The sequence below is a fragment of the Pseudonaja textilis genome, chromosome 7, assembly GCF_049901715.1.
Source record: "Pseudonaja textilis isolate UNSWEBS1 chromosome 7, rPseTex1.2, whole genome shotgun sequence".
In the NCBI taxonomy this organism is placed as follows: Eukaryota; Metazoa; Chordata; class Lepidosauria; order Squamata; family Elapidae; genus Pseudonaja; species Pseudonaja textilis.
The window spans coordinates 19,400,094-19,422,162 of NC_141996.1; the positions used below are offsets into that span (position 1 = coordinate 19,400,094).

At 40.0% G+C, this 22,069-nt stretch overlaps 3 protein-coding genes across 7 annotated transcripts; 2 read left to right on the forward strand and 1 right to left on the reverse strand.

The window, feature by feature from the left end:
* The first annotated feature begins 743 nt into the window (after positions 1 to 743).
* On the forward strand, positions 744 to 6,253 carry SAP18 (Sin3A associated protein 18). Its single transcript, XM_026708866.2, has 4 exons — positions 744 to 1,593; positions 3,215 to 3,324; positions 4,663 to 4,785; positions 5,830 to 6,253. The coding sequence occupies exons 1-4, from the start codon at positions 1,522 to 1,524 to the stop codon at positions 5,984 to 5,986; spliced, it is 462 nt and encodes a 153-aa protein (XP_026564651.1). The 5' UTR covers positions 744 to 1,521; the 3' UTR covers positions 5,987 to 6,253.
* A 3,419-nt stretch (positions 6,254 to 9,672) lies between these two features.
* Positions 9,673 to 19,065, reverse strand: SKA3 (spindle and kinetochore associated complex subunit 3). Of its 4 annotated transcripts, none has more exons than XM_026708865.2 (10): positions 18,859 to 19,065; positions 17,352 to 17,476; positions 16,233 to 16,297; positions 15,564 to 15,729; positions 14,210 to 14,552; positions 12,632 to 12,696; positions 11,972 to 12,147; positions 11,603 to 11,794; positions 11,382 to 11,503; positions 9,673 to 9,880 (listed from the first exon to the last, which is right to left on the reverse strand). In XM_026708865.2, exons 2-10 carry the CDS (start codon positions 17,449 to 17,451, stop codon positions 9,865 to 9,867), a joined length of 1,245 nt encoding a protein of 414 aa, XP_026564650.1. In that variant the 5' UTR covers positions 17,452 to 17,476; positions 18,859 to 19,065; the 3' UTR covers positions 9,673 to 9,864. The 4 variants fall into 4 exon arrangements, with proteins under 4 accessions (XP_026564650.1, XP_087793275.1, XP_087793274.1 ...); XM_087937149.1 differs by having other exon boundaries at positions 18,823 to 19,059; XM_087937148.1 differs by having other exon boundaries at positions 18,816 to 18,992.
* A 64-nt stretch (positions 19,066 to 19,129) lies between these two features.
* On the forward strand, positions 19,130 to 21,449 carry MRPL57 (mitochondrial ribosomal protein L57). Of its 2 annotated transcripts, none has more exons than XM_026708955.2 (2): positions 19,130 to 19,318; positions 21,023 to 21,449. In XM_026708955.2, the coding sequence occupies exon 2, from the start codon at positions 21,025 to 21,027 to the stop codon at positions 21,337 to 21,339; it is 315 nt and encodes a 104-aa protein (XP_026564740.1). In that variant the 5' UTR covers positions 19,130 to 19,318; positions 21,023 to 21,024; the 3' UTR covers positions 21,340 to 21,449. The 2 variants fall into 2 exon arrangements, with proteins under 2 accessions (XP_026564740.1, XP_087793281.1); XM_087937155.1 differs by having other exon boundaries at positions 19,134 to 19,238.
* The last annotated feature ends 620 nt before the right edge of the window (positions 21,450 to 22,069 follow it).

Below are 22,069 nucleotides of genomic sequence, written 5' to 3' on the forward strand. Positions count from 1 at the left end.
AAGTCTTAAAAGCTGTCAAGTTTGAAGACCCCTGGTTTAAGGCATGGCCCATGAATGTGCAAACATAGATGAATATTAAGCCTCTTTATGTGAGAGAAAGGCCACGATAAACGATATTCAAAAACTGAAAGGCCAAGGCCAAGTTAGGCCATCAGGAGTTCCCAAGGCCTGAGGGCAAGATGGAGAAGTGAAGCAAAAAATCCAAAGAATGACCATGCAATGGCATTGTCTGCAATGGCAAACTACTTCTGTATATTGCCAAGAAAGCTGCACAGCCACCTATTCTCGACTCTTTAATCTCTTTTCTAATGAGTGGGATAAATTATTAATCTCAATGCCATCACCTCCTATTGCAATGTTTCCTAACCTAGGCAACTAAAAGATGTGTGGACTTCAACTCCTAGAATTCCCTAGCCAGCCTGGTCAAACGTGCACAGACATACAGTTTTGCAGCCCTTCCCTCACTCTTCGCTTTAACATTCGACTCAGGGTTGCCAGATCGCAGCTTGGCTCCGCGGCCAAACTCAAGTACAAAATACGGCCAACTTTCCGTCCTGACGCGAGGCTCATTTGAGTGAGGGGGATATAAGGGACCCCCGCGGCCCGCCGTCGCCTCGCCGCCCACGAGCTCCTTGGCCTAGAACAGCCCCCCCTCCTCCCCCGGAGTAAACAGGGAGGCTTTCTCCCGCCGTCGCTGCTGAGGGAGAAGTGCGTCTAAAGAGGGCCGGTCTTTCTCAGGTAGCGGGCCTCCGGACGGCTGGCGAACCGGGACGCTGCTCCCTCCGCCGCGCTCCTGCTCCAGACTCCCGGGCGCGCGTCCCAGAGTTTGAGGCGGCCGCCCCTCCGCCGAACTTGGGAATTCTGGCAACTTTGGGGAGGTGGCGCTGAGGGGCGGGGAGGCTTTTCGGTGCGGAGGAGCCCCGGCAGATGCTGCCCGAGGAGAGGTGGTCCGCCACGCCTGCGCCCCCTCCGGGCCTTCGCGCCCTCCGGCTTCCCGCCCCCTCGCCCTCGCCCGGCGGGGAAGGCGGCTGGGCGCGCGAGGAGCCCTGCGCTTCGTCCCCTCCCCAGCCGGGGCGCCAAGCGCAGGTGACCGGAAGGAGAGAACCGGGGCGGAGGGCGCCGCTTCAGCCACCCGCGTCTCGCCTCACGGGGGTGGGCGGCTTTCCTGAGGGTTGCTATGGCGGAGGGGGGAGGAGGAGGAGGAGGAGGCGGCGGCCTCCTCGGTCTGCCGACTCTAGCAGCCGACCCCTATTGGCTATTTAGAAGGAAGCGCCTTTCCAGAACGGGCACACCTAAGTATCGCGAGAGGTCCCGTCCCCCGTCCCCGCGCGCCGGGAAGCCCAGTCAAACATCCCCTACCTTACTTGGGCGCCGCCATCTTGTTTCGACGGCGCTTCAGAAAGTCCTTCCGGGTCAGCTGGTCGGTCGTCGGTTGCAAAGCCGCGTTTGGGTGGTGAAGGAGTCCTCGCGCCTTAGTTTCGTCGAAGTGGGGGGGGCGGCTTCCAACGAAGAGCCGTCCCGATGGCGGTGGAGTCTCGCGTTACTCAGGAGGAGATCAAGAAAGAGCCCGAAAAGCCCATCGACCGCGAGAAGGTAAGTACAAAAGGAGGAGTTGAAGGTGGCGGGGAGAAGCGGGGGACGGCTCGGCTCGCTCGGGTCGGCTCGCCTTGGTCGTGCGTGCTGATGCCGTGTGCAGGACGAGCAAAACACCTCAAACGTCCATCATCCTCTTTCAAATCAGCTGGAGGTGAAGGATAAGCGAACGTGGGAAAACACCCCCCCCTGCAAAGGGCAACGGGCGCTTCGGGCAATTTCCTCTCTCGCGCCTCTTTCCATGTTGGAAAGCCGTCGGGGTGTTTTCTACCAGGTGCTTCCCTGCCGTTGTGGGTCTGTTGTGGCTCCGCTGAGAACATGTGTGCGTAAATGAGCTTACGCGGCCGGGGTTTTCTATCTTGTAACAGGCTTGAAATGTGGTTGGCTATTTTTTTTTTGGCTCTTCGGGTTGTGCAATGAAATAGCCATAGCACTTATGGAGCGCTTCATAATGCTTTACAGCCCTTTCTGAGTGGTTTACAGAGTCCACATATTGCCCCCAAGAATCTGGGTGCTTGCTTATCAATTGAGGTCAGAGGTCTCCAAACTTAGCAACTTTATTTATTTTTTAATCTTATTGATCATGTTTTCACAATGAAAAACATTGCAGCGTGTTCATAACAGCGTTCACTCACATTGACATATTCCTAAATATGTAGGTTATTACTAAGTATTTTTACAGTTATTTCTGCATTCATTTCAGGCATATATTCATATATTTACATAATTATATAGCTATACATAGTATTATTTCATCTTACCATAACTCCTTCTTTCATTTATGGTATGGTATAACCTATGGTATAACTGGTTAGAAGGTAGACGTAAAGTAGATAACTTTACATCTATCTTCTAACTAGTTATACCATAGGTTCCAAATCTCATGGTACTCTCTTTTCTCTTTCATTTCCATCGATAGCCTATCCATCTCTGCGCATTCTAAAACCTTTTTTATTATCATGGTGTCAGGAGGAATATTATATTTCCAATTCTGGGCATAGGCAGTTCTTGCCACAGTTATTATATGGAGTATGATATATTGATATTTTTTTTGACAATATACCCAATATCTGGTTTCAACCAAACTTGGCAAGTTTAAGACTTGTGGTCTTCAACTCCCAGAATTCTCCAGCCAGCTATGCTGGGAGTTAATTAACATGTCTTTAAGTTGCCAAGTTTGGGGACCCCTGACTTACGTAGTTTCACTTTGCTGCCACCAGTGTCCCTGTGGTTTCTAAATAGAGGTGGTCCTCGACTTAACAACAGTTGGTTTAGTGACCGAATTTATAATGGCACTGAAAAAAAGTGACTTATGACCATTTTTCACGCTTAAATGCCTCCTCTTTTTTCACTGGTTGCTAACAAGCTTTGAAAAATCTTCAGAAGAATAGGACTTCGGTGTTATATGCATCGTATTCTTTTTCTGCTTCTCTATGGAAAATTCATAACTAGAGCTTTAAAATTCATTAAATGTTAGAAAACCAGCTAAATATGTATTTAGCTTTGCTACTTTTTGTATTTTTGTAAACCAACCTTGAGAGAAATTCAGTAACAGTTGACACAAAACAAAATCAATGATACATGGTATAAATACATTTAAGACTGGCTGTTTGCTTTACAGACCTGTCCCCTCTTGTTGAGGGTCTTCACCACAAACAATGGGCGTCATCACCGAATGGATGAGTTTGCGCGTGGAAATGTACCTTCCAGTGAACTTCAGATCTACACATGGTGAGTTCTTGCCTATGCAGGTAATCATTTCCCTGTATCTCAGTTTTGCATTAAAACCACATGACAAATGTCTTTTATGGTATGATAGCAGAAAGGGGTTGCTGCTTTTTCTAATGTACAGAAGTTCTACTTCTGATAGATGAAAACCAAAAAAATGGATGTCTTTTTTATAGCTTTCCTATTAATGGACAGTTTGTAGTACTAGAAATTGCCCTCTACTGAGGAAAATGGAGATACATATTTTGAAAAAATGTGAATATTGTTCACCAAAGAAAGAAGTCTGCCTAATTAGTTTGTAGAATTGTCTCTGATTTTTTCTTGTACAAATATAATTGTGGATAGATATGTTGATTAAGCTTCAAAATATAACAAAGCATCTTAAAATTAAACTCTGAAAGATCGAACTTGGTATGTCTCAGAGGAAAAAAGACTGTATGATTGCAAATTATATGTGGCTACTAGAGCAAGTAGATGGTTTGTATATTCTATTTGAATGGCTACATGCATGGAAAATTAAGTCATGCAAATATTGATGAAAATGCAGTGGTTAATATTTGATATAATTAATGTTTGACAAAAGAAGCAAAAATAAATGAGTTTCTTACCACTTGGACACTTGAAGTGACCTAGTTAGGTTAGGAGAAACTTAAGATATTGAATATAATGGGAATGGGTTGACTTAAGAAGTGTGTGTAATGAAATAAGGTCAGGAATGTGAATTAAAAGGTGATTTTGATACAAAAAAGGAATTTTAGGAAGCTTCCTCTTATAGAATGAATAACTAAAGTATATGAAAGGTCAGTAACTTAAAAAGAAGATCAAGATTGAGATCATATTTGAGATTATTCTCCTCAAAATAAAATAAGGGAGACATTTGAAGGATCTAAAGGAATAGTGCGGATTTGATGAAAGCAAGGATGGTTGACAAAGGAAAATATGTGGAGGGCTGTGGTGCTGAGGTAAGCTAAATTTGTTATTCCTCCTTTAATTTCCTTTGCTTACTACTTGTGGTTGTGAAAAACAATGGTCTATGTATGTATGGATTTCTATGATGAATGCTTTACAAAAAAGAGCTAAGTGCTTATTAGAATCAAGACATAACAACATGAGAAAATGCAAAATATCTCTGTTCTGCTACTCACATAATTTGGGAAATGAGAGAAAGCCAATTTTGAAAAAAGATGTTTACTACCAAAAGAAATATTTGTGAAGTATTTAATGGGAAATATATATTTTTGATGCAATACTTTTCAGTGTGGATCCTTAAGTTCTTAGAATTAATACCATAAAGTGAGAATCTACGCTTACTAAATTGACCTTGATTTTGTTTTCCTTCAGGATGGATGCAACTTTAAAAGAGCTGACCAGTTTAGTAAAGGAAGTCTATCCAGAAGCAAGGAAGAAGGGGACACATTTCAACTTTGCAATAGTTTATACAGATCTTAAAAGGCCTGGGTACAGGTAATACAACTAATGAACACAGTGTTCTTGGTTTGAAAATTGTAGCATGCAATAGGAACAAAAATTAATATAACGATGTAACCTGAACTTAGTGTTTGTAAATTAAAGTCATCTTGTAATGGTTAATTATATCCTTTTTCCTTATCCTATAAAATATATTTGTAAAGTCAGGCAGGTGCTAAATAAGTATATATCTCTGAACTGTAGATGCCAATTATTTCAGGAGAAAGCATCTGATTTCTTTCAGAGAAAGTTATTTGATCCTAGGAAAAATAATAATTATTCTCTAAAGAAAATTAGAGCTGAAATTTGGTAGGCAGAAATGAGTGTTTCAAGTTGCAAATATCAGATGGCTAATTATGAGTGGGATTTTTGTACACTTAGGTTAGAGAGCATCTGTTCTTCCAATGCAATCGCTTAATTGTAGGGCAGCTTAGCATAAATTGAATAATTGTTTATAATATGCTTTCTCAATACCACATTCAAGCTGTCATTCTTTCTGTGGTGCATGGTAGACATTTTTTATAAATTTAAAGCATTAAAATACAGTATGCATTTGTTCGCATGCTTCCCAGTCTTTTGGGAAGTATTTGCAATGGGCCACAAACTCAAGGCTGTATTGAAAGATTACAGATAGGCTTAACTAATAATAAAAACTTTAGGCGAAGATAATTAACACATGAAGCAAAATCTACTATTATGGTTAAAAAGCTGCTGAGATCAATAAGGTAAATAAATGTCTAAATGGAGGGAAAATGTTAACACTAATTGCTATATGTAAAAGACAAAAAGAAAAAACACCTGAGCACACACAATGGGATATATTCATAACTTCAGTTTTCTGGCATGTTATCTTCATACCCAGGTTCTTGATTTAAAGCTTTGGAAAATCTCATGTCAGTCAGAGTAGATAGTACTTGTGCAGAGGAAGTAGAACATCTCATATTGAGCTACATAATTATGTTCAACATGTTTTTCCTATTTTGGTTTTGAATAACTTGATTTCCTGAAGGAAAATAATGTCCCCTTTGCTTCTTTCTACAGAGTGAAGGAAATTGGTAGTACAATGTCGGGAAGAAAGGGCACAGATGATTCCATGACTTTGCAGTCTCAGAAGTTTCAGATAGGAGATTATCTTGACATAGCAATTACACCACCAAATCGAGCGCCACCTCCTTCTGGTCGTATGAGACCTTACTAATATTTTGCCTTACATCAGACTTCCATCTGTAGACCTTCACCAATTTGTTTCTGCATTATTGTACTGATTATTTTTAAAATGTACTGTGAGAATACTAGAACACTTAGTGATCTTAAGAAGGATTGATGTTTGAATTATGTTATTGTACAAGGTGTATCCTCAAGCTATTAGTTTCCTCTGTTTTTTTTATAAAGTTGACCCAAGTAACAGCTATTTTCTGTATTTTTAAAAAATCTTGTTATGAAATAAACTTACTAGTAAGTCTAACTTGTTTGTCATTAAAGAAATATGTATTTCATAAATACACTGCTCAAAAAAATAAAGGGAACACTTAAACAACACAATGTAACTCCAAGTCAATCACACTTCTGTGAAATCAAACTGTCCACTTAGGTAGCAACACTTATTGGCAATCAATTTCACATGCTGTTGTGCAAATGGAATAGACAACAGGTGGAAAGCATAGGCAGTTAGCAAGACATCCCCGATAAAGGTTCTGATTCTGCAGGTGGTGATCAGAGGCCACTTCTCAGTTCCTATGCTTTATGGCTGATGGTTTGGTCACTTTTGAATGCTGGTGGTGCTTCCACTCTAGTGGTAGCATGAGACGGGAGTCTACAACCCACACAAGTGGCTCAGGTAGTGCAGCTCATCCAGGATCATCAATGCGAGCTGTGGCAAGAAGGTTTGCTGTGTCTGTCATCGTTGTGTCCAGAGCATAGAGGTGCTACCAGGAGACAGGCCAGTACATCAGGAGACGAGGAGGCTGTAGGAGGGCAACAACCCAGCATCAGGACCGCTACCTCCGCCTTTGTGCAAGGAAGGGCAGGAGGAGCACTGCCAGAGCCCTGCAAAATGACCTCCAGCGGGCCACAAATGTGCATGTGGCTGCTCAAACGCTCAGAAACAGACTCCATGAGGGTGGTATGAGGGCCCGATGTCCACAGGTGGGGGTTGTGCTTACAGCCCAACACCGTGCAGGATGTTTGGCATTTGCCGGAGAACAAGATTGGCAAATTCGCCACTGGCACCCTGTGCTCTTCACAGACGAAAGCAGGTTCACACTGAGCACATGTGACAAGATGTGACAATCTGAAGATGCCGTGGAGAACGTTCTGCTGCCTGCAACATCCTCCAGCATGACCAGTTTGGCAGTGGGTCAGTAATGGTGTGGGATGGCATTTCTTTAGGGGGCTGCACAGCCTCCATGTGCTCACCAGAGGTAGCCTGAAAGCCATTAGGTACCGATCTGAGATCCTCAGACCCCCTTGTGAGACCATATGCTGGTGTGGTTGGCCCTGGGTTCCTTCTAATGCAAGACAATGCTAGACCTCATGTGGCTGGCGTGTGTCAGCAGTTCCTGCAAGACGAAGACATTGATGCTATGGACTGGCCTGCCTGTTCCCCAGACCTGAATCCAATTGAGCACATTTGGGATATCATATCTCACTCCATCCACCAACGCCACATTGCACCACAGACTGTCTAGGAGTTGGGGGATGCTTTAGTCCAGTTGTAGGAGGAGATCCCTCAGGAGACCATCCGTCACCTCATCAGGAGCATGCCCAGATGTTGTAGGGAGGTCATACAGGTACGTGGAGGCCACAGACATTACTGAGCCTCATTTTGACTTGTTTTAAGGACATTACATCAAAGTTGGACCAGCCTGTAGTGTTTTTTTCCACTTTAATTTTGAGTGTAACTCCAAATCCAGACCTCCACGGGTTGCTAAATTTGATTTCCATTGATAATTTTTGTGTGATTTTGTTGTCAGCACATTCAACTATGTAATGAACTAAGTATCTAATAAGAATATTTTATTTATTCGTATCTAGGATGTCTTATTTTTGTGTCCCCTTTATTTTTTTCAGCAGTGTATAATTTTATTGTGAAATTAAATACATGGTCCTTATTTTTGCATCAACAATGCTGTAGTAATAAAAATATAGACTACTCCAAGAGTGTATTCTTTCATTTCAGGTGCCACATTCCAAAATTTTTTTGACATTGCTTTACTTTTCTGTCCATAACTGTTTGCTCTCTCCCACCGTGAATCACCAGGACCCACCTCTGTGCATTATTGTGCCAAAGAAAAAACCTGGTAACTACAGTTAGTTTACCTATAAATAGTAGTGTGGCATTCAGTGCCAAATTTTTAGTACTGGCAGACTAATTTCAATGTTAACTTTGAAAAAGAGAAAGTTCAGTTCTACCTTTTTCCTTTTTTGAACAAGGAAGAGAAGGAACTTTCTGTTGCAAGAAGGCACATTTTCTTTTGTCAGCAGAGGAAGCAAGCAATGTAATTTCCTTAATAAAAAAAATCATTGCTCCTTATTCTGGAAGCTACGGTACTTCCTGTTTAATATGTAAACGAATAGGCAATATTGAAAATTCGGCCACATTAAAGGAACAAAAAGGTTGCACAAGTAGAGAGAAAAGTTGGGAGGACTGGAAGAAAACAGAAAGAGCAAAATAGTGGAAGCAAATGCAGTCAGGAGGTAGATTAAGACTAATGATGGGGACAGAAAAATATGACTACCCTTAGATGGTTCCTAATCAGTCTGGAACTGCCCATCTTCCGCAGTCCAAGGCTGTCTAATTCTTTCCTTTATACTTTTTCCTTGTTCTCCAGTTCCTCCTGTGTCAGCTTTTTATCTCAGTTTAACTTCCCTCCCCAACTGAAAAACACTGGATTTTCTCATCTATTGCTGAGATTCCTAGGTTATCGGCTGTAAGTACAGTCTGCATGTCTGACATGTCACAACATAATATCTCTTGCCAATCATATTAGAGCAGGGGGTGTCAAACTTGAGTCATCACGTGATGTATCCAGACTTTTTCCCCCTTTGCTAAACCGGGCAGGGGTGGGGCCAGCATGGGATGCATCCGGGCTGCGAGTTTGTGACACCCCTGCATTAGAGTCTATATCTGAGAAGGTGTTGCTAATTCTTACTGTTGCATTTTTGCTTTTCTTTCTAGGAGGTGGTCTGAAAATGTAACTGTACTGGAAACTTCTTTCTAAAATGTTGAAACAATTCTAAATTTCCCATAGGATATTATTTTGACTATAATTCTATTTTACTAATAATTCAAACATCGAATTACAACATCTATTTTCTCTAATAGCTTCACAAAAATATTAATTTAATCCCTAATATATTTTCTGGAATTGATAAATGCTGGTGAAGCTATTTTCTGTTAACTAGGCAAATGATTAGAAGCAATTAATGTTTACTTAGTAACATTTTCTTTGATAAGAATTAGGTGTAGGTCTAGCAATTTAAAATATTCTGTTCCTTATTGGAGCATTAAAGTGCTAATATGCTTTAGTTACATCTTCGCTGGTTCTATATATCAAAGCTGCTATAATCTTTGGCTTCGGAGAGAAACCCCGGCTTTATTCACTTGAGGGCAGATAAAATACTGAATTTGGGAATAAAACACAAATACAGGTAGTCCCCAACTTACAATCATTTGTTTAGTGATAATTCAAAGTTAACAACAGCACTGAAAAAGTCATTTATGACCATTTTCACATGACTATTGCAGTTTCCCTATGGTCATATGATCCAAATTTGGACACTTGGCAACTGGCATATATTTGACAAACAAAGTCAATGGGAGAAGCCCGATTTACTTAACTGCATGATTCATTTAACAACTGCAGTGATTAAAAAGACAACATGATTATGAATAATTTAATAAACTGACAGCATATAAATGATATTTAGTCATATTTATGTTCATTATTTTATTTTGATAATTTTTACAGGAGAGTAAAAATGATTGAATAGTTTAAAATTAAACATTTATACTTTACAAAGTAAAGAACCTTTAGGCTGGTAGTCGAAGAAAAAAATTCAGATTTAGTCTTCATTTCATCCAGAGTATTTTCTGCAAATGTAATAACGAAGCACGTTTATATTACAATCTTGTTTTATTATCTTCAGCTATTAATGTTTCAATAGGTACAAACACTTATTTTATAAGATTCTTAATTATGGAAATAGCATTCTATTTGTGTTTCCACTTCCAGTGTTAGTTTTAATGGGAAACCGAAAAGCATTATAGTTATTTCTCACAACTTTTCATCCATTTTTTCCTAAAAAAATTGAGAGCTAGATTTCAATTAGCTTAAGAGCTGTGGTGACGCAGTGGTTAGAATGCAGTATTTTAGGCTAATTCTGCTGACTGTCAACTGCCAGTGGTTTGTTTGACCGTTTCTTCTTTCCTTCTACCTTTTCTTCTTTTATAATCCTGTCCACTGGCTAGAATGGCAGGGCTTTATATACAAAGCATCTGGGAAGGATGAGTATTTTGATTTCTTCATAATAGGTCTCTCTCCCCCCAGGAAATAATTGTATCATCTTTATTCAATTGACAAAAGGTTGGGAGATAGTAAGCCACAAATTGATTTCTTGACCATAATGTCAGGAAAGTGTGACAATGGCTTGTTTAGAGAAATGATACGAAGTGGATCATTATAGGTAGTTAAAAGACAAAATATTCAGTAAGATAGCTCATTAAAAATAGAATACATTATCCTTGGCTGTCATGCAAAAAAAAAAAAAAGCACTCAAGAAACAATGTTTCTCAGGATTGTTTGTGAAACTAAACATTGTATATAAGGATATAGAGCAGTGGTAATCAACTTGGTCCCTACTGCCCACTAGTGGGCGTTCCAGCTTTCATGGTGGGCGGTAGGGGTCTTGTCCCCTACTTTATAAATCACCATTACTGTGGAACCGGTAGGTGGTTAGAGAAACCTTTGCTACTAACAGAGATAGAAAAGTGGGCGGTAGATATAAAAAGGTTGACTACCCTTGATATAGAGCAGGGGTTCCCAACCTGGGGTGCTTGCACCCCCTGGGGGTGCGAGACAATATTCCAGGGGGTGCGAGAAAAGGCCAGGTAAAAAATAGGATATTGGCTATATGTTGGCATTTTTATTTATTATGCAATGGATTAACTTTGTTTTCATTTTAGAGTTAAGTATCGTTATTTAGTGGCTGTCACATACATAGCTGAAAAGATTCAATCCTACCATATATTTGACGTGTTCAATAGTTCCTAAAGTCTAAATTTCAGGGGTGCGAGGTTCGAGTGAAATTTCTTTAGGGGTGCGGGGCGAAAAAAAGGTTGGGAACCACTGATATAGAGTATTAACACTATCAATGCTCATCTTTTTTTTCCTGCCAAGATGGATTAAAAATTATTTTGGGAAAGGAAATAGTAGCAGAAAACTATCAGGATAGCAAAGATTTTGGTTGGCTACTGTTTAAAGCAAAGATAAAATATCTCAATTGCATGAAAGTACAAAAAAATCAAGTTTCAAAAACTCAGAGTTTTCACAGTCACAAAATACAAGGGAATGTACTTTTTGCTCAAAGCTTACCTGTTTTCTTTGTTATCAGTACAAAGAAACAGCTTTTCTTCAAATTGTGAAGCATTTTCTTCTTTAATTCCTTTCGCAGCTGACCTGGGTACTTTTATATTTGGATTGTACCGGGATAAAATCTAAGTAAGTTTAAACAAGAAGAATGTTTGAAAAAAGGACGTTTCCAATTTTGCTAATAAAATGCTAACTTTAGTGCAAATTAATTTTGTACATCAAACCTGCAAGAGGTTGTTTGGAATCACAGTTATTTCAGGCGGTGGTAATAGTGAACTGAAGAGGTCCTCATATACTGGCATTGCTGGAGGAGGAGGTTCTTCAGTACATTTCAGATATTTGTCTGAATCCAGGACAGGTTGAACACTGTCTTTTATAAGATTATTATCTGGCAGTATCTTAGGAGCACTTACATGCTAGAGCAAGAAAAAAATAGTGCTGAAATTTTGAAACATAGTGTATATTTTTCAGAAAGTATCAAATAGCTAATTCAAGCAAGCATTGAGATATTATTCTTGAGATGTACATACAATGGATTCAATATGAGACAGACATTTTATTAAGAGGTTCCTAAAATGATGCTCAATGCTTACCAGAGGTTGTATTTGCTGAGATTTTGTATCAGGTGGAGGTAATTCTGTTGTGTGTTTAGGAGCATCCAAATGATTACTTTCTGGAGACTCTGATAAAACAGTGGTCTTTCTGTGGGGAATTTTCACTCCAGGTGTGCAGAAGTTAGGTGCAGCAGGTGAAGCAAAACTATCATAACCTGAAAACATTTGATTGATTCACACTGAAAACATGTTAGATTATGCAGAAAATGGATCAAAGGATTAGTTTAAGAAATATATGTTCATGAAAAGGGCTTATTGAGCAGAATCAGAAGAGAGCAAGGGACAGTCTAATGTGCCCCATTAACTTCAACCATTTTTTTTTGCAAATTTACAATTCCTGATTGTTCCCTTTTCCCTCTCTCATCCAGAACCTATTTGGAGATATCTGGGTGGTGGGGAGTAGGGAAAGTGTCCCAGCATACTGTTGGCAATGCTGCAGCAAGAGATCTGAGTTTTGATTTGAGGGCTCAGCAGAATCAAGTCCAGAAACTCGGCAGCATTTTCCTTAACAAATCCCAAATGTTGGGTGAAATATATTAAGGCACTGTTTCTCAACTTTGACATCTTCAAGCTGATTCCCAGAACTTCACTTAGGAATACAAGATATCCCAGAAGTTATTTGACCTACACAAGACTTACCACATACTTCATTTGATTGCCTGAGTGCTGCCAGATTCTGATTTGACACCATCGCCCCTGCTGATCTGGTCAAGTTATCAGCAAAAGAAAAAAAAAAGTTATTTAAATGAAAGTACAACCAATATATATCAAACCTTTCCCAACTATTTCAAAGGTGGTTTTTTTCAAGAGGCAACTGGTTTTTTCTTTTTGTTTCGTTTCTCATCCAAGAAGCTTCTTCACCTCTGATTGGATGGTAGGGAATGGAAGGACTCATCAGGACTAGAAGTCCATCTGCATTAAAAAGACAAAGACCATTCTTTTGACATCCATATTTTGGACAGAGGCTGGTTTGAAATAGGGGTCAAAGAGGCCATCTATGTCAAAACTGAAGAGCCCTCTCTAAACAGAGGGGGAGGGATATGACATCATCTATCTCCAGGCTGTAACAGAGTTCCAAGAAAGTTCCATACCCATTTGCACTATTCAGGTGACCCTGATTGTAGAGATAAACCTCCAGGTGGCCTTAACGATTTGCTAAAAGAATGCAAATGACCAGCTGTTTGTGAGGAGTGTAAATCCTTCCATTCCCCGCCATCCAGGCAGAGTTGAAGAAACTTCTTGATGAGAAGTAAAACATCTTCAGAGAAAAACAAGAAAGTCCAGCTACCTCTTGAAAAAAAGCACCTTTGGGACAACCATGACCTGGATGACTGAGAATCTCCATAGACACTTTCCCAACTATATTCAAAGATAGGTCAGCTTTGATTTCCATTGGATTTGTGTTTCCCTACGAGGCCATGGCTTGCAAGCTAGAGATTTTTCCAGGCTTATAGCTCTTCTTTAAACAGCAGGTAAGGAGCTGGAGGATTTGGCCAAGAGACCCTTTGCAACATAAAGGTCAATTTTAGTACAGAAAGCTTTGTTCACATCACAACAGCTTTGTTGTTGTTACCTGATGGCTGGTTTACTGCAACTGGTCAACGGAAGCTGGCTGCCATAGAAGACATTTTGCAAGTTGCAAGATGATTGAGCATGCAGGGCCGAAATTGTTCTGGTCCACTCATGTAATATTACTGTTTGAGAACTGCACCTGCTGCCAATTAGCTTCTAAGTACATTTCAGAGTGCTAGTTACTATCTTTAAAGTCCAATATGGCTTAGCGCTTGTACATATACAAGATTGCCTTCTCTGGATTGAATTTGCCCATTGTGTGAGATACAGTAGGGAGTGCTGCTTAAAGGCATCCTATGCTTGAATTTTTCATGGATGTTCTACCTCAAAAACCATCCCCTATTAGTTTTGAAGAAGCATGAAAACAAGGTATTTGGACATGTTTGAACATTTCACATGCATGATTTGAATGCACTGAGATACATCATAGCCTTCTTGTTTAAAGCTACTGTCTCTTTATATTTCAATATGTTATTATTTAAAAGCTGCTTGGAATTTTCAGAGATGGAGCAGCAGAAATGATATACTTATGCAAGTAAGAAGATAACAAAAAATAGTTGCATTACTTCAGACATAAAAGGTACAAGAAGACAGAAAAATTATAATCGTTTTATTTTTGTAATGATTTCCAGTTATACCACTTACCTATTTTTTCTTGCCTTATTAAGCAAAAAGATTGTTTGGTCATCCATTAAATTTGTGGTTTCATCATTTACAGACAGATCACGCCCGTGGATATTGAAATATTCTACTTTGGGTAACAAATATTCAGATGGATCCCCTTTCACCTCTTCCTTCTGGCTATGTGGAATGTGTGTTGTGTCCGAAGAACTTGGAAAGGCATATTTTGAAAGCCCAAAATCTGATAGCTGAGGAGTTTCCAGGAGATTATGAGATCCAGATGATTTTTGAAGAAAATCAGGAGGTTTTGGCTCTATTTGATCAGATAAAGCTGATCCGGCGTTGATTTCATCATCAACCTTTATGGCTTTAAAAAGAGAATTGTCTCACTGAATTTGGTGATAAGGCATACCAAAAGTCAAGACATAGATCACACATTTGGATGCTTTTTTCCTGTATAAATCTTGTCTTTCTATTACTACCATTGTTTGTTCTGTAACCAAGGTTTGCTAACCATACAACAAGGTTTAACCAATAAATCAAGCATTTTAACCATTCTTTTTTGAATAATAGTGACCTGAATTGTATATAAAAAGAAAGAGATGAATAATTCTAAAGCCAAAGTATATTATGTCCTGGCAATGTGTATATTCAAAGAGTTTAGGAGGATCATTTTTTAAATCACCAAATTTTTAAAAAGCGACAAAAGTCTTCATTTTTTGCAAGCAGTCCTATGAAATCACTTTTAAATAAATACTTAGTTTGCATGCATTTACAATATAAATGAACCTTTTAATCTAAAAGTTCCTTGCTTAATATTATGATGCATCAAACTGCATATATCATTATACCAATTTTTTATTCCATATATGTCCTGTACTTAGTTATATGAGGATAAAACATTCTGAACTATTACTACTATTGCAAATGCTACATCACATTCCCACCCCATAAACACAGCGGAGAGATGAAAACCTTGATAACCTGAATAGTTTAAATAATTATGGGTTATACCAGAATGCTCATGCATCCTCAAGTGCCATGGAAATGGGAATAAGAAGCTACATATAGATGACCTTTTTTTTTACACAACTGAAGGCCAATAAACTTTGTATCATAAGGCCAAAAAATAAAATAAATTGAGGCATAGTTTTTTAGTACATATGTATATTATAGAAATTTTTAAACTTTTGACTTAGGCAGTGCCAAGCCTAGCAGCAATGTCAAGATCAGATTTTCAAAGCTATAGAAGATGAAGAGTCATATATAGGCTTTACCAAGCTGAAGTGTCTATCCTTTTTAATATTAGTAATGCACACAGAAATAAATTATAGAATATATTAAAGCACCAAATATTCTAGATTGAGGGGAAAAATACCTTCATTCTTGCCTATAAGTGGCTTGTGACCGTATTTCTGAAAGAGATCTCTTATTTTTTCAAGATTGGTTGCATTTCTCTTCATCAGAACTTTGGTGGCCTTTATGAAGTCGTATGTAGCATCTCTTTCTGAAGAACTTGTATGTAGAATATTATCAGCATCAGCCTATGATTTATTTTTAATTTGAGTTAGAACTGATCTTAATAAAGAAACTTTAATAGTCAATTTGTGTGTGTTAAAAAGTTACATGTCAGGTTTAGCATAAAAGCTCTTTATTACATAGAAGCAGAAAGAAATTTTTTTTCATTTTAATAAAAACATAGTTTATTTAAAAAAACATGTCTAGTTATGACTTCATGCTATCCAAAGCTACTTATGTTTTTTAAAAATAAGGCTATCATCTCCTAATAGAATAGGATTGGTGGGTTTTCTGGAAATATTACAAATTTACATGGAAGGTTTCAGAAGACATGGTATAGAAGAAATCAGGTTTTCTATCTTGGGAAATGTGAAATACTATCATGGGTTACTACCTAACACAGAGAAGTCAACTTTCACATATGTTGATCTTCCATTAAATCAGACCTTAACTCTTAATATAAAAGTGATGAAGTTCTAAAAAAGCAATTTGAAGGTGAAGAGAATGAAGAGAAGCAGGTCATATCTACCTTTAGTATTCTAGCTTCAGAGTACAGTTCATGTAGATATCTCATTGGAGAATCATCTTCAAATTCTTCAAAACATTTGAAAATAATCACAATCAAAATCTTTAGAAAATGATGTACAATACTATACATTAATGTTTGTTATTTAAAAGATGAAATATTCTAGCCATATCAAAAATTAGCATGGTCATTGGTTGGGAGTACTAGAAACATCAGTATGAGCTTCAGAAATGTACCAATGAATGCAAATTAAGTGTAGAATTCAGAGGGACACTGTGTCCAAATTTACATACTATATTGTTTAAACCAGGCTTGTCCAACCCGCGGCCCACGGGCTGCATGCAGCCCAGGTCGCCTCGTAATGCGGCCCAGTGCCCACCCCAACCTTCGTGCCAGAGCCAGCGAGGTGGAGGAGGAGAGGCAGGCGCGAGGTGGGGCGAGGCGAGCACCAGGCCAAGCAGCAAGAGAAAAGGCGGGCGCCGTCAGAGCGCCACCTCCTGCTGTTGCCGCCGCCCCTGCCGCTGCTTCTGCCCCCGCCGTCGCTGCCGCTGCTGCCCCCACCGCCGCTTCTTCCCCTGCCACCGCCACCGCTTCTGCCCCCGCCGCCACCGCCATCGTTTCTGCCCCCGCCGCCGCTTCTTCCCCCGCCCCCGCTGCTGCTTCCACCGCCGCTTCTGCCCCCGCCGCCGCTTCTGCCCCCACCGCCGCCGCTTCTTCCCCGCTGCTGCTTCTGCCCCGCCGCCGCTTCTTCCCCCACCACCGCGGCTGCTTCTGCCGCTTCTGCCCCCGCTGCTGCTTCTGCCCCGCCGCTGATAAAAAAAACGTGATAAAAAAATAAATAATTTTTAATAAATAATTAATAATAAATAATAAAAACATCTCACTAACTTCATTTCCAAATAAATTTAATATGTTAACTATGTTTTCTATGGTTTTTCTGGATGATCAGGTATCGTTACTGTTATTTTATTTTATGTGCGGCCCAAACCAAATTTTCATCTTCTAATGTGGCCCAGGGAAGGTGAAAGGTTGGACACCCCTGGTTTAAACCAAAATGCAAGTTTGGTTTTTGTCTCAGCGTAAGCTTTCTGAAGCAAAAGCAATTATTTACTACGTTATCACCTTCATCTTCGAGTAAAATTTGCTTAAAATGGTTAGCCTGCTTCTCCAAAGTGACTGCCAAAGTTCGCAGTTTGTTGAAGAATGTTCCTGTCACGTCCATACTGAAGAAAAGCAACAGCTTGTTTCTAAAATTAATTTCAGAAAGAAAATGAAGTTTTAAACTTTTCAAATTATGTTAAACACATTAAAAGATTTTGAAAAAAAATATATAGCTTAGAAATAGTTGAAACAGCCTTTCCACACACGTATATTTATTTAAAGGGGCACAACTTATCTAGTAGCACATATATTTGCTATCCAATTCTAGATGTTTTCCCTCCATGTTGCATTTCTATTGTGGAAATGCTGCTTTCCTCCCAAGCCCTAAGCAAATCACCATGTATTCAGAAAAAGTTGAAGGACTCTCCCACAAAGCATCACTGTTAGGCTTGACTGCTGTGATGTGCTCTCCAGAGGGCTGCCCTTGAAAAGCCACTCAAAAGCTTTACCTGGTCTAGAATACAGCAGTGCAGGCAGTGAGATGTACTGTTGCCAGTTGGCTTCTGGGTGCAATTCAGGATGAAGGTTATTGCCTATAAAGTCTTATCTCATATCAAGTTAGATGATCTATAAAGTCCCATCCTTCCACCTCTGTTAATCCATTAAATCACGTGCACAAGTACTGCATTATATATATGGTATTTTGGCAGCAACCCAAAAAGCCAATGCAATCCTAAATTGCCTTAACAGAGGGATACAATCAAGATCAAGAGAGGTACTCATACTACTCTATAAAGCCTTAGTAAGACCACACCAAGGGTACTGAATCCAGTTTTGGTCACCACATTACAAAAAAGATGTTGAGACTCTAGAAAAAGTACAGAGAAGAGCAACCAGGATGATTAGGGGACTGAAGACTAAAACATATGAAGAACGTTTGCAGGAACTGGGCTTGGCTAGTCTGGTGAAGAGAAGGACCAGGGGAGACATGATAGCGGTCTTCCAATATTTGAGGGGAAGGGGAGGAAGGGGTCAAGCTATTTTCTAAAGCGCCTGAAGGCCAGACAAGCAATAATGGATGGAAACTGAACAAGGAGAGATTCAACCTGAAACCAAGGAGAAACTTTCTGACAGTGAGAACAATCAACCAATGGAACAGCTTTCCCTCAGAAGTTGTGGGAGTGCCATCACTTGAGACCTTCAAGAAGAGATTGGACTGCCATTTGTCAGAAACGGTGTAGGGTCTCCCGCTTGGGCGGGGGGGGGGTTGGACTAGATGACCTACAAGATCCCTTCCAACTCTGATTATCTGCATGTGTTCTGGGGATGAAAACATTCATCTTATATCGCTTACAATCAATCAATCCAGGGTGCCCTTCAATATTCAAGTCTCCCTAAACCCTCCATTCTTCCTTCAGAAGACAAGAGGGATGCCCTGAACAAGGACTGCAGGAAATCAATTTTCGGGAGCCTGCAAAGCCTCACCTCCTACCTCAAGACAGAAGCACTCTAAGCCTCCCCTGAATACCTCCGGTCGTTCGCAGGAGCCGCCGAAATGCGGGAGAAACACGCCTCCACAGCTCGCCAAAGACACAACGGACGCCGTCCTTTCGCCTCAGACCGCAGCTGGCAACTTCTTTCCTTCGCGGCCTTTTGAATTCCCCGGGACGGCGGGCGCCGATTGGCCCATTCCGGCTCTGCCCGCCTCCTTGTTGCAAATCCGTGACGTAGCAGGCGTCGTTTGGCTCGTCCGCATTCACCTGCCTTTTTTGGGGTGGGTGGGGGGGGGGGCCTGCGGTGCTCTCGCGACAGGCGAGACTTGAGGTTCGTTTGGCGTAGCGGCCCTCGGAGCGCTGTTTGGCTCGAACCGGATCGCTCGTGCCGAGAAGGACGCATCGACGAGGCCCGGTGAGTCGGGAAAGGGCCTTGTGTGGGGGCAAGGGAACGTGCGGCGGCCCGTGGCCTCATAGGCGACGCTGACGCTGTAGGTCAGTAATGAAAATCATTGTGGAGTAATGAAAATCGCGGTGGAGGTCGTAGCCGGCCATTGTGAGCGGCGGCTGTTTTCTGCAAAATCTTCTTTTTGGTCTTCAACATCAGCCCAATGCAATTTGGGAGGTGACTAGAGCAGTCCTTATCAACCTTGGCTACTTAAAAGACATCTGGACTTCAACTCCCAGAATTGGCCAAGGTCGAAAAACAGTGGACTACAACATGAGTTATATGTATATCCTGTTTTTATTTGGATTTTCCAAATAAAAGGCAGAGTCTTTATCAAAAGAGTTGGAAGGGACTTTGGAGGTCTTCTAGTCCACCCCCCTGCTCAAGCAGAAGACCCCCATACTCTATATCTTGGATCCCTAAATAAGACTTGTGGACTTCAACTCCCCGAATTCCTGAAGTCACATGACGAGGAGGAATTCTGGGAGTTGAAGTCCTCAAGTCTTAAAAGCTGTGAAGTTTGAAGACCCCTGCTCTATATCAAGTGGCTGGCCAGTCTCTTCTTAAAAGCCTCCAGTGTTGAAGCACCCACAACTTCTGAAGGCCAGCCGTTCTACTGGTTAATTCAGGAAGTTTCTCCTTATAGGATGATTCTCTCCTTGATTCATCCGTTGCTTTTTGTTCTGCCTTCAGGTGCTTTGGAAAATAGACAGACCTTCTTTGTGGCAACCCCTCAAATACTGGAATGTTGCTGTCATTGTCACCCCTAGTCCTTCCTTTTCTCTTGACTGCCATACCCAGTTCCTGCAACCATATGTTTTAGCCCCCAGGCCCCTAATCATCTTTGTTGCTTTTTTCTTCACTCTTTCCAAAGTCTTCAACTTTTTTATAATATAGTGACCAAAACTGGATGCAGTATTCTAGGTGTGGTCTTATGAAGTCTTTATTAAGCAATATTAATATTTCAAATTATCTTGATTCTATTCCTGTGTTAAATGCTGCCTAGGATTGTATTGGCTTTGAGGATGCTGTTTGCACACTGCTGGCTCATATTTAAGTGATTGTCCACTAGGACTCCAAGATCCCTCTCAGTTACTGCTATTGAGCCAGGTTTCACTTATTCTATATACTGTTAATACCAGTGATAACTTTTATTCCATTACAAGTTGCAAAATATTAATCCAAATAATTAAAATACCTATGTCTTTCACAGCAGTACACCAATTGGCGTCAGTGTGCAAATTTCTTTAAGGTGCCATTCTTATTACTGTTCATTTCATGAAAGCATTTGATAAAGTTTTCCTTTCTTTTAAAGACCCCTTTAGATTGGGTATTGATACATGGAGATATCTAGTAGTTCATGAAAAAAAACTTGAAAAAGTGAGCTTCTGATTTCTTCCCCCTTGCCTTTTTCTTGAAAAAAAGAATATTCATTTGATTTTAATGTTGTTCCAGAATCTGGCAAAAACCTTGATTTTCCAAAAGACCTTTGGAGATTAGCTGTGGAGCCATGAATGCCTATATTATTCTAATACATTATTGGGAACCTAATACATTATTAGGGATTTGTATCATGACATTCTTAATTTCTGTAAATGATCTGGAATCTCTCTAAATTGAGGCACAAATTACTTAAATGCAACTTACAAAAATCAGTTTTGTTCTTTGCTAATGTAAGTCTAATACATTGACTTAGAATGTTTATGCACTTAATATTTCAAATAGTTAACATTTTGTATTTCTTTTTACAGGCATGTTTCTGACTCGAGTACTGTTTCGAAACAGAATTCCTGGAAAACAATGGATTGGTAAACACAGACGGCCAAGATTCGTTACTCATTTAATGAAAGCAAATATGATTAGGAGACTTGAAATTGAAGCTGAAAATCATTATTGGCTAAGTTGTCCATATATGACAGAAGAGCAGGAGTATCGCCATGATGAAGAAAATGTACTTGCGTTAAGGCAGCAAAGAATAGCTGAAGATAGAGCAAAGTTTCCTGAACACAAGTATGCTTCAGAATATCTGAAACACCTTAACGTGACCAAGAAATGGGCAGATTCCTGATGTATGTCCTTTGCCATTCTAATAGATTTTGTGGATTCAGTGGGCCTGCTTTTAGTGGCAATGAAACAATGCACCAAGTCAATAAATAAATATATTATTCTTGTTTTCAATCAGTTATTGGCTTCATAAATACATAAGCTTTTCTACTGTATTATGCTTTTTTTCCTTTCAGAGTTGAGTGCTATTGTTATAAAAAGGATTTGAGGTATTTTTCTTTTTAAAAAAAGTATGCTTGCATATTAGAGATGCATTAACACACCCATATGTTTAACACACCTATTTGATTCCAGCCTCCCCCCCCCCCAAAATAATAATAATAATAATAATCCCTAAAATCCCCATATCCCAAAACATGGTTTTGCCTCATATTTCCATTCCTCTGTCCCCTGGAACATAAAATATCCTAAACCATGTATTAAACCAACTATGCATTCAGAGGCATAAACAACAAAGAGAACATTCCCATTTTATCCATTTTACAGTATATAGCAGTGGTTCTCAATCTGTGGCCCGTAAAGGCTTCAAGAAATGTTATGATTTCAATCTTCAGGGTCTGGCCACAAAGCATAATTAAAGAGGATGTGGGGTGAAGAAAAGGTTGAGAACCATTGGTATAAAACCAAGCTTCCGGTTTGGAAGTACATTTTGATTTAGGATAGTCACCCAACTGAGTTATTAATGGCTCAAGCAAGGCTAGATAGTTGCCAGTGATAGGGGCTCAGTAAATATC